We start from the raw sequence: 11,930 nt of genomic DNA on the forward strand, positions 1-11,930 counted from the left end.
CTCATTGTGATATTGTGCAAGCATCCCATGTGCAAGCATCCCATGTTTAAATACTGTGCTTCTGAAGCCCGACTGTGTTTATCAATAGAATGTGATCATAACTGCTGTGAGTGTCCAATTTGCTGTAAGTTATCAGGTGCATTAAATGAACATAGCAATACAATGCTGAGAAACGGCAATAGATTCAGGTGCAAAAAAAAGGGAAATTATCTTTAATTTAGGATTTATGAACATTGTTCACCTTAAACTGGTTAGCTATGTTGTAGGCTGTGAGTTTGCTAAAATAGGAATTTGTTATTTGGATAAATAACTGTAGAACGTGGAGATCATTTTTACATATTACACAACCAATTTTTAATGTACTGTCACACTTAATTCCTGTAATGGTCAGGAAAAATTTTGTAATAAATATTTTTATGAGCTAAGAAATGATGCAAATGCATGTAAAATAGAAAACAGTAGTAGTATGTGTACAATGCCCACTTTCCCCAAATCAAATTTCGTAGCTTTCAACATTTGTGCTGTTTCTTAGTTCTTGTTTTAAAAGCAGGAAAATTATCAAACAGAAAAGGTCATTTGTTTTGTTTTTTATTACTATCCGCACAGAAATGCCTAAAACCTGTCTAAGTGTTTGTGTGACAAACAATTAGTTGCAATAATTTTGCATGTGTTAATTATTTTCATGTGTGTGCAGCAAAATTAACAGGCGATAACAGTTCCAGTGGTCTGGAGTCTCTGACCATGTGACTTTATTTTGACTATTCAAATGCAATAGAGCAATTTAGCACCTTTCCGTTGGTACTTCCTGTTTTCATAGATGTTTGATGTCTGATGCAGTGAGTTTTCTGTTAAGTGTGTATCTAAATATCAGGCATTTTCAAAATTTCTCGTAATCGTTTATTTATACTTACCCGAACAAAAGTCTCATATTTTCCCAAAGGAAGACAATCTCCATTGCAAAGACTCAGATTATGAGTTAAATCGTGTTTAATAGGTATAAAAATCCTAGTATATATTTTGATTTAAGTGCCTAGCATGGAGGCATAGCTTGTGCCTTCCAATGAAATGTAGATTTCATCTTCAATTATCCTAAAACAACAGAACACTCTCATTTCAGAATGAATTAACACAGTTCATAACATGAGCTTTGACAAATGTATTATTATATCAGTTGACAAATCATATGTGTGAACATCCTATACAACAAAATAAGAGCAATTATGCCCCTAAATTACTTAATATAATACTTGTACTTAATTTAATTGCTCTCCATGCTTGGGGTGATAATAATAATAACAGATGCAGTACAAATGAAATATAAAGCTAAATGATTTCCATTGTGACAGTGATTTTATTTATAAGAGATGTTACAGTTTTTTTCTTGCTGTGCATAATCAATGTACATATTAGTTGTGAAGCTCTGTACATAAAGTATACAGCAATTCTGACTTTGTATCTTTTATTTTTGCTCTGTATATTTGAAACAGAACTGTTTGTTTGAGAAATAAATTGATTTGTCCCACTGATTTAGTCTTTTTTTTAATTTGTGCTTTTTAGTTTGGACTTTGTAAATAAGAGTAAAAAAAGCAAATGTGAGAGAGAAACAAAACAAAGGAAAATGTTCAAATTTATAGGGTATCAGGAACTGCAAAATGTGCCATGTACATTTTGTTACAAACTATTGCAATTAATTAATATTCATAAAAGAACAGGACTAGATTTGAGCGACAAGTGTTTGATAAACACAGATGACTTGCCAGCCACTCAGATACTATACAGGAACTTGCCTTCACTGACAAAAAACTCTTTTCCCTTCTGTTTCACTGGACTTGGCTTTTCCTTCAGTGTTTGTTCGATGTGCTCCAGTTCTTCCTCTGTCAGAATCACTCCATCCCATTCTAAATCGAACTCTATATCGCCCCTCATGTCCATTTCAGCTTTATAGTCGGACTGCTCCTGTAAAGCAGGTGTCACTTTCGGTTCAGCTGATAGCTGTGATGGTACTATGTTACCACTAGAGGACATGAGTCCAGTCTCGGCCTCCCTCACTGCAAACGCTCCTGTACTGCTGTCAGGGCACATGTGTTTACAGAGAGGAGTATGGCTGGTGATGCAGTTTTTGGCAGTCTAGTCTGTTCAGTTTTTCCATCTCTGAGAGACTGCGGCCCAGTACTAGCTAACACTTTCAAGTCCTGCTTTAGCTTTCCGACTGCCGTTGGGGTGAATTTGCTGCAGAAGACTCTGAAAATGACATCAGGGCTTACAGAGAAACCTTTTAACATCCGCAGTGTCCATTCTTCTGGGGACTTCTGCTTTAAATACCTGAAAAATAAACATATGATTGGTCAGTGTATGGAAGGGCGACAGATAACTACAATATTTTTGGCTATTATATACAGCAAAACTGTATTATTTTATCATGTTATCATAAACCGAAATGTACTGGATTGGAAATTATCTTACTTAAAGATTCATTTAAAGCATTGAAAGAGAAAAATAATTTCAAGATTATATTAAATTGTATTTTTATATAACAAATACAATCAAATCATTCATTCTTTAAAAAGAAATCAATTAACAGAAATTTTATTCAGCAAGGATTAATAAAATTGATAAAAAAAATGAAAGTAAAGATAGTTATATTACTATAAAAACTGGTCACAGCAAGATGAACACTGCAAAAATATGACATTATTAATTTACATATTATTAATCTTCAATCCAAATGACCTTTTCTAGGAATTAATTAGCTAACAAATTTATATACAAAAATTTTGTGCTTAAGAAATATTCAAATTTCTTACAATTTTGAGATTTTAGACTATTTTGCTTCCATAACTCTTAATCTTTCAGACTAGTGGAAGGGAACATCCAAAACTCAAATCAAGTGTTTATTTACTTTATTATACTTCATCTTTTTGCTTCTGTAAATTTCAATTACAATGCTTACACAATACATTCTCCATATATATATATATATATATATATATTTTATTTTTTATTTTTTTTTTATACTGGCTGTTGACAGTTTCTGATTTATAGAGTGATTCAAAATGTCCACAATCCTCTCTAAACAAACATTTAGCAAAATAAAACAAGAATTTTGAACCTAGTTTTATCCCATGGTCAGATTTTTTCATATTTAAAAATAGCATTTCAGAAAACTCGCAAAACAATTGTTTTAATGTATTGTGATAAATCAACTGGGAAAGTAAGGTAATATCTGTAATATACATTTTTTAACCCTATTCATCGGTGGTATTTTGTTTTACATATGTAAAGTTTATGAATAAAAACACGTTATTTCATTGAATTAAATTATTTCACTACGTTATTTCTACGTTATTCTATGGCACTTATCATACGTAATCCAATTTGTTAAACAGAGTATTTAAATTTTATTAAATCTATGTTATCACTTATCGAATGTAAGTATATCAATTATAAATTATATTATAAAATTGAGCGTGTTAATTTCCATATACAATCTTTTTCCAAATTTACCTTACTCTTTTTCAAAATACAGGAACTTTGGTCTTATACATGTGAAATACTGTGGAGACCGTAGACACTTTGTAAACAATGCCTGTAAAACACATCACATGTCTCTCATGACTTAAGGCTTGCCATACTTGCTCTTCTTTCGCGATGACATTACACCGAAAGCTTATGGTTTAGCCACGCAAGCGCACTAGTCACTCGATACTTTCCGACTCGGATCGTTCCTACTCGGCTCCGTTCGCCGATCACATGCGTCAAGCCTGCCCCCTTTCTTCTCTCTGTGTGGCTTATTTTGCGCCATTTTGTCCGCACCACTCTGTTGATTGGGTTTTTGAGATCTGTAGTGGAGCCAATCAGAAGGGTACCGGACAACCGGAGAAACGGTAAAGGATTGCGCTTGCTCCAAGGGAAATGGTAGCTGACAACACGGATTGGTTTGTCAGTAACCAACCAAATGACTAATTCTGAAAAATACAGAAATCAAATCGGTTAACACGAGAGGTAGAGAGCGCGAGAGCAAACACTGGATATGAATGATACTGCTAGTGCAGTCCAAAACAAAGACAGACCTTTGTTAATGTTTGAGAAATGTGCTGGCTGTTTTTTTGTACTATTTATAAAACACGTCGAATTTTAGCCTGTTTTAGTTACCTTGGTTTGTTCATAATAAGGAGTTACTGTTGTTCACCTTGAACGGGTTTGCGAAACGCTTCAAATCTGTAAATTCGTTAGACCTTCTTGTTAACTTTTCAACCCTTTACTGTGTATCCGTAGCTAAATAAATAAAATTCAGACATACCCTCAGTAGATAATATAATTTGCTGTTCATAATATTAAGCATCTCCAACAAAGAAACATTCAGTCTCAAAATACACCTGGCTTCTGGCCCAAACCTGCTGTTAGGGACAACATCAGACTTCATTTGTTTTCATAGAAATCTACTAGTTTTGGTTATACTGAATAATAAGCAGGACATTCCTTGAACTTTAATTATTTTCTTTTTTTATGCCAATTTAGGTAAGGAAGGAAAGATGGAGCACTACACAACTACAACCAGTGGTGATCAGATAGTGGTGCAAGCTGCCAATGGGCAAATTCAGCAGCAGGTAAGAGCCCATATAAACGATACAGTTTATTCAGATACCTTTAATATGGAAAAATAAATAAATAAATACCACGAGTGTGGTTTTTATAATTTTTTTCTGTGCGTTTTTAAACTAAATTGTAATTTTTTCTGTATGTATATCAGGTGCATTAGTATTTTGAAAATAGCAGGAGAGTAATCTGCTTCAGGAAGTGGTTTCTAATTCAAGGAAAGGACTGGGTAAATAGTTCTTGTAGTCGCCCACAGTCTCTCTTCTTTGAAATGAACTTTCTCAGTCCTGATAAAAGCAAGGTTTATGTGACACAAAGAAAGCAAAATTGTCCCCATAAATCCACATAAAATTATAGATGCTGCTTACTTTCTTAAAGCATGTTAATGGTCTTAATCTGAACAATTAGTACATGTTACTCTATCGAAAACAAATTCTGAATCAAATTTTTTTTTATTCAAAAAAACTTGTTTTTTTCCACTAACTTTTCACTGAGAAGGTACACCAAGTGACATAAATTTGCCAAAATTTGGACCAACAAAAGAAATATATATATATATATATATATCGGAAGACTTTTTTGAGGGTGAGGGTTGGAATCTACATGTAGACTATCGTTTTGAAATGGACCATGTGCATTAAAGGATTAGATTAGGAAGAATAAAATAAGGCTGATATTAGTAATGCATTTCTGTAAGAGATGATGCAGAGCACGATGTGATGTGGGTTGTCCACAGGCTCAGGGCACCGTAACAGCAGTACAGCTGCAAACAGAAGCACCCATCACTATGGCTACAGGCCAGCAAGTGCAGACGCTCCAGGTAGTTGTGTGAACTCTGACCTTCAGGCTTGTGATGTTGCATGCGTCATGTCACACTGTCTATGAGGATGTGAGCTCGTCCAGCATGACTTGCTTTGACTTACAACGAATCGTGATCCGGATCATCCAGTGAGCTTTCTGCCATGTTCCACGTTGCCCAGGACACATTCTGAAAAGGGATTCATCTCTTTTAATGTGTCTGGATAAGAAGGTCTTGTTAGGAGACACCACTATGATATCATCTGTGTTTGTATTCAGTGTGTGTTGCATGTTATAACCCCTTAATACTGATCAGATGCATCTGACTTCACAGCACTGTATGGGTTTTAAATTAACTGCATGATTGTCCTTCGAGCAGATTTTCACTATGATCATGTTTAAAAATACAAACATGGAATGGAAATCTGTCTACCCCATCAGCCAATTTATAGGGCCCTTATTAATTTTATTTATTATAAAGTAACTAGAAAAACGTGACTCTTAAAATTGATTTTTCAGGTTCCATCATAAATATTGCCCCGTGTAATGCCTAAAGCTGCACGGTGCAGATCTAATATTGTGTTAAATGTCTAATTCAGACCCTTTGGCTCCATGCTAACATTAAGTGTATCTGTGTGCTCAGGTCCAGGGTCAGCCGCTGATGGTCCAGGTGAGTGGCGGGCAGCTGATTACATCCTCAGGTCAGCCCATCATGGTACAGGCCATGTCTGGAGCTCAGGGCCAGACAATCATGCAGGTGCCCATGTCTGGAACACAAGGCCTTCAGCAGGTAAGTGCAACTCTGCTCGTCAGCACTCCTCAAAGTGAGGAAAGCTACTTAAATACATCTATTGATAGTCCAATTATACTTAACAGTAAAATCATCTAAATATCCCTCTGCTGATTTTATTACCAGTGCACCTATTTTATGAAGCAATGGACGATTGTTTTTAATTTGGATATTTTTACACTTACGTAGTTGTTGATTTTCAGGGTCTGCATTTACAAACATATATTTGTTCTTGAATTCTTGACTTCTTGAAAGTCATATCTGATATGTTATTTCTGATTTGTTTGTGTATATGTAGATCCAGTTGGTTCAGCCGGGACAGATTCAGTTGCAGGGTGGTCAAACTCTGCAGCTGCAGGGTCAGCAGGGTCAGACTCAACAGATCATCATACAGCAGCCCCAGACTGCCATTACCGCAGGCCAGAATCAGGTCCCAGAAACACTGTTCTCTTCTCTGTTTTAGTTAGACTATACTTGGACCTGGAAATATTATGGGAATTTCAGGTCTAGGAAATTTTTTGCAAATGAAAAAAGATTGGTTAAAATTATGTGGGAAGGGAACCTTGTACCTATTTTTATTCCCCAATTTGTATTATATCATACATTATCATCATACATGCCCTGTTAACTATAATGACCAGAGTTTGTGAAGCGAATAAGGCAGATTTCATTACTTCACACAGGTTTTGTTTTATGGAGTATAAATTAATTTATGTTTCACAGGGGCAGCAGATTACTGTTCATGGACAGCAGGTTGCTCAAACAGCTGAAGGACAGACCATTGTATACCAGCCTGTGAACGCTGATGGCACAGTTCTGCAGCAAGGTATTTAAATACACACTATATCTACACCAGGTTTATCTTTCTTCAATTAATGTACATTAAATTAGATATGGTCATTTTTCGAATTGTCGTATCGCCAGCCTGTGAGATCACGATACACAATATTATCGTGCATGGGTGGGTGAGGGCAAGAGAGAGACTCTCTGTACCTGTCTTAGGCTGTTTCATAACTATTTGGTGTTTTAAACCGCATGTGCGGGAAAGTGTTAATGCACCACTAATCTAAATAATATACTTTCAAACGTACTGATAAACTAACATATTAAATATAAAAGATTTAAAACAGCTATATATATGCAATTTGAGAATAATAGCTGAATTATAAGTCGCCTAATAATAATAACAATAGTTTAATACATTAATAGGAGAATGAGCGTAATATTGTCTTGACTATTGACAAAGACATCTGCTATCATCTATCTCTTGACTAGCTTCAATACATGATACTATGGTCTATCGACACAACCCTAGTGATTATACCATTCTACACCCTTGTTTTGAAGGTCATTCAGTTTAGAACTATTTGTTCTCTCTGATCCATAGGCATGATCACTATCCCAGCAGGCAGCCTGGCAGGCACTCAGATTGTCCAGGCAGCAGGGGCCGCGAACACCTCCACAACCAACAGCGGGCAGGGCACAGTTACCGTTACTCTGCCAGTATCTGGAAACATGGTGAACGCTGGGGGAATGGTCATGGTAAGACCTCCCCATGAGGTATCTAACAAAATTAAACCATCCCCTTAATTAATTCAGCATCACAGGTGTGGGGGGGGGGGGTATGCATGCTGTGTTAAGTCTCAATCACCTTGCTTTTCGCCTTTTTCACATGCACATATGAGTGATTTTACCTTAAATGGATAGTTCACCCAAATGTTTTTTTCCTAATGTTTAAGTAATTTTCATTTAGGTTTCATCTGATATTAATATTTAATTTTATTTCATCTTGGATCTGGGCGCCAAGGTTCAAAATAACAAAAAGTACCATAAAAGTATCAAAAAAGTGGTGAATTTTAAGTAATTCACTGAAACTCAAAAATGACACCTTTTAGATTAGATGATTTTGTTTCAGGTTAACTGATGATGTGACTCATTTGAATATGCAGAAGTGGAAATGAGATATGAGAACTACACCGGAAAAGAAGTTTATTAGTAATTAGTGACTTAAATTTGGTCTCTATCTCAAAAAAGCTATTGATTGACATTTATGATTTTAATTGAAATTATAATGCCATATTGTCAAATATAAATTCAAACTGACCACTTTTATGAAATGTGAATGTTACTTTCTTTGTCCTTCGTCACCCTGGATCATTCGCTTTCATTACATAAATCTTCTTTTTCTTTTGTGTCCCATTAAATAAAGTCAAACAGGTTTGGAACAACATGAGGGTGTAAATAATGACAGATTATAGAAGTATTTTTAGACCAACTATTCCTTTAATACATAATAGCATTTAGTGTCTTAAATTAAAAAATTCAGGAATCTTCCTAGAGTTTGATGATTTACTCAGAAGCATGTGGAAAGAGGTGACCTCCATCCGCTGTGTTAATCTTTAGCACTGATTCAAGTGTAAGGGTGATATCTGCCCATCGTCTCTTCACAAATGATCCACTCAGCTGTTCTGTGGGTGTCCTTTTCTCATGCTAGTGTTTCATCATATTTTAGTCCATATTACATTAGCTATCACTTGCCTGAACACTGGATTGCTAAAAATTAGATTTGATTGAAGTTAAATGTGCAAATACATATTTATGTGTTTGGACATAGCAGACCAAATGAATTCTTCATGCCTCTTTCTTGCCCGCTCTGCCAGATGGTGCCGGGTGGTGGTGCTGTGCCAGCCATCCAACGAATCCCACTGCCAGGGGCCGAGATGCTCGAAGAGGAGCCGCTGTATGTTAATGCCAAGCAATATCACCGTATCTTAAAGAGACGCCAAGCTCGTGCCAAGTTAGAGGCAGAGGGCAAGATCCCTAAAGAAAGAAGGGTGAGTCTTCCTCTTCTGAATGCCAAAATAGGCATGTATTATGTCTCCTATCCAGGCTGACTCCTTACTCTCTCCTACAGAAATATCTTCACGAGTCACGCCACAGACATGCCATGCAGCGGATGCGTGGGGACGGGGGGCGCTTCTTCTCACCTAAAGAGAAAGAAGAAATGGCTTTGGCCATGCAGGTGAGAGCGCAAGGCCATGCCAATCAGGAAGACCTGTGCAATGGCACCGAACTCGTGAGCTCACATTGGCTGCCTGAGCACGCTTCACCCCTCACATAGGCGCTCTTCTTTGCTCTCACTGAACTCCTTAGCAGATTCATTCTCGCTCCTTTGTTTGTGTGACATGCTGTCTGTCATTGGCTGCTCTTGCACGCATCACCTCCTGCTTTTTCCTGTGCTTGTTGGCTGCTTGAGTCTGTCCCATCATGTCTCATTGCTAGTTAAGCATTCTTGTGTACAGACTGCATGATCTGCTAAATCTGCTGTGTGGTGTTTTATGACCGGTGTATCTGAACTTGGATTTCCTGTTTTGCCATATTAAACGATGATCTCATGATGCAATCAGGAAGAAAACACTGCATTCTACTGATGCAGCTCTTCAGGACTAAGAATTGCTAATGCAATGTGATTGACTTCATAACGTGATTGTCTGTTTGATCCAAGCAAACTCTGTAAGTTTCAATTATGAAGTCACTACCTAAAAAAATATGATTTTTTTTTTTTGAGGTACCAGTTCAAAAGAAACATGATTTGTTTGGATGTATATATTTTATGTTGTTTTCTACATTTATTTTAAGGAAGCATTATTGTTGTTGTTTTTTTGTTTGGATTGGATCTGGTTCTGTCCTTGTGCTTGGCTTTCATGCCTATCCAGTGATGTCACTGTTTTTTTGTCACGTTGTGATTTTTATTCTGAATAAACACTCTTGACTGACTGACTGCCAAAAGGTTAACTGGCAAAACAAGTTTGCAACCAGATTAGACTACTGTTAAAAAATATAGAATCAGTAAGTCTTTTTCTATTTATTTATTTTTTAATTATTTTTTTCTGAAATAAATAAAAATCTGTACTTTTATTCAGTAAGGATGCATTATATTGATCAAAAGTGACAGTAAAGACTTTTAAAATGTGACAAATTGTATTTCACATAAATGCTGTTCTTTTCAACTTTATTCATCACATAATCCTGAACAAATGTGTCAGTCTCTCAAAAGTATTAAGCAATTGTTTCAACATTGATAATGATAAGAAATGTTTCCTGATCACCAAATCTACACATTAGAATGATTTCTGAAGGATTGTGTGACACTGAAGACTGGAGTAATGGCTGCTGAAATCAATATAAATAAAGCAAAATATATAAAAAAGTTATAAAATGTAATTGTATTTCATACATGATTGTATTTTTGATCAAATAAATGCAGCCTTGGTGAGCATAAGAGACTGAAAAACATTAAAATCTTATCAAACTTTTGAATGTTAGTGTCTTGTGATGCATGTTCCTGCTTATCAAGTCTTGCGAAGTCATTTTTACTCCTAATGTTTTGGGATTTAAAAATATTTCCAGATACTCCCCTGACTAGAAAAGAACAGACTGCTATGAAGTATGTTAACGTTAAACAGTTCTATAGAACAGAAGTCTAAATAGCTGCCATTTCCCTGAAATCCATGACGTGACATCTTGGTAAACATGTACCTTTCGCTGTTTTTTCTTGGTTATTCAGTGTTTTTCTTGATGCTACAAATCATGGTGTCCCAACCCGAGTGAAATGTGTTCTTGAAGTGCTGAGTGAAGCATATCTGAATTGGGGGCGTAAGGGTAATGATTGATCCCCTTCTTCTCTCGTTCACCTGCAGGAGCAACAGGACCAGAACCAGACTGGAGATGAGGCCGTGGCCCAGATGATCCGGGTCTCATAGCACTAGAACTTTTTACTGTGTTTTTTAAGTGATTCTGAAGGCCCAAATTTACACCAGTGTGAATCACCATCTCCAACGCAACACTAACAGACAGTCATAATTCATCGTGGCCTGTGTTCCTCCTGTCTCATGTCTTCCACTGAAAGGAGGGGCCCATGTGTATAGCTCCAGAAAAACACAGAGTCATTACTGTTAATGTACAGCGTAATGAATTCCGCTTGCCGTTTAAAAGCAAATAAATAGCAAAGCCTAAATTGACCCACAGAGAGACTGAATACGCAGTTAGTAATTACTAATTTACCGTGATGTTTTTCAAAGTGGTAGTAGAACAGACAAGAATATTCTGAAATTAATTGTATTAAGATTAAAAGAGTCTGTTTGATTTTTTACTTTTTTAACATTATGGACAATTCTTGTCAGGCCTATGAACTTATAAGTGGGAAGTTACATGGAAATGATGTAGGTTTCTCTTACAAACTATTTGTGGTGTTGTACAGTGTTTTGTAAATGTTTGGCATGGGGAAAAGAGCATTGGGAAAACAATAAAGGCAAATAGGCCAACATTTTTTGGAAATCCGCCCTCTTCACCAAGAAAACACCGGTCATATAGGGTGTTCTTGTTTCCCAAGCTTTTATACAGGTTTCACCCATAACATGAAGTCATTTTACATTAGTGTTTCGATACAACAATCATTTGTAATTTGAGTGAGGTTTGTGTATCCAGTCACTGTCTTACTGGCTCATCTACTTGGAAATGCAAATCGAGTTATCTCGAACATTGAAGTCATCTAACCTGTATTTTGATTAAAAAAAATAATTGTGCGAAATGCATTGTGAAAGATCATGCTTTGTGAACTTGTCTTTATTATTATAAACTGTGAGCACAAGAAAGCTGTAAATGATCAAAATTCAAACAGTTCAGTGTTTAATCTAGATGTGATTGAAATCAGATATTTCAGAGAAGTGGCTCTTAACTATAGGGC

The 11,930-nt window shown here is 36.1% G+C and overlaps 2 protein-coding genes across 12 annotated transcripts; one reads left to right on the forward strand and one right to left on the reverse strand.

The window, feature by feature from the left end:
- Positions 1-1,764: 1,764 nt before the first annotated feature.
- On the reverse strand, positions 1,765-3,802 carry LOC132114954 (uncharacterized). The gene is made up of 4 exons (XM_059523355.1): positions 3,707-3,802; positions 3,510-3,586; positions 2,081-2,322; positions 1,765-2,048 (listed from the first exon to the last, which is right to left on the reverse strand). Exons 1-4 carry the CDS (start codon positions 3,800-3,802, stop codon positions 1,765-1,767), a joined length of 699 nt encoding a protein of 232 aa, XP_059379338.1.
- On the forward strand, positions 3,751-11,789 carry LOC132114579 (nuclear transcription factor Y subunit alpha-like). 11 transcript variants are annotated; one of them, XM_059522765.1, is made up of 10 exons: positions 3,751-3,884; positions 4,519-4,607; positions 5,333-5,419; positions 6,038-6,184; positions 6,483-6,614; positions 6,908-7,010; positions 7,572-7,744; positions 8,845-9,018; positions 9,099-9,206; positions 10,885-11,789. In XM_059522765.1, exons 2-10 carry the CDS (start codon positions 4,533-4,535, stop codon positions 10,945-10,947), a joined length of 1,062 nt encoding a protein of 353 aa, XP_059378748.1. In that variant the 5' UTR covers positions 3,751-3,884; positions 4,519-4,532; the 3' UTR covers positions 10,948-11,789. The 11 variants fall into 11 exon arrangements, with proteins under 11 accessions (XP_059378748.1, XP_059378749.1, XP_059378743.1 ...); XM_059522766.1 differs by having other exon boundaries at positions 7,572-7,726; XM_059522760.1 differs by lacking the exon at positions 10,885-11,789 and having other exon boundaries at positions 9,099-9,569.
- The last annotated feature ends 141 nt before the right edge of the window (positions 11,790-11,930 follow it).

This window comes from Carassius carassius, chromosome 34 (assembly GCF_963082965.1).
Source record: "Carassius carassius chromosome 34, fCarCar2.1, whole genome shotgun sequence".
Classification (NCBI taxonomy): Eukaryota; Metazoa; Chordata; class Actinopteri; order Cypriniformes; family Cyprinidae; genus Carassius; species Carassius carassius.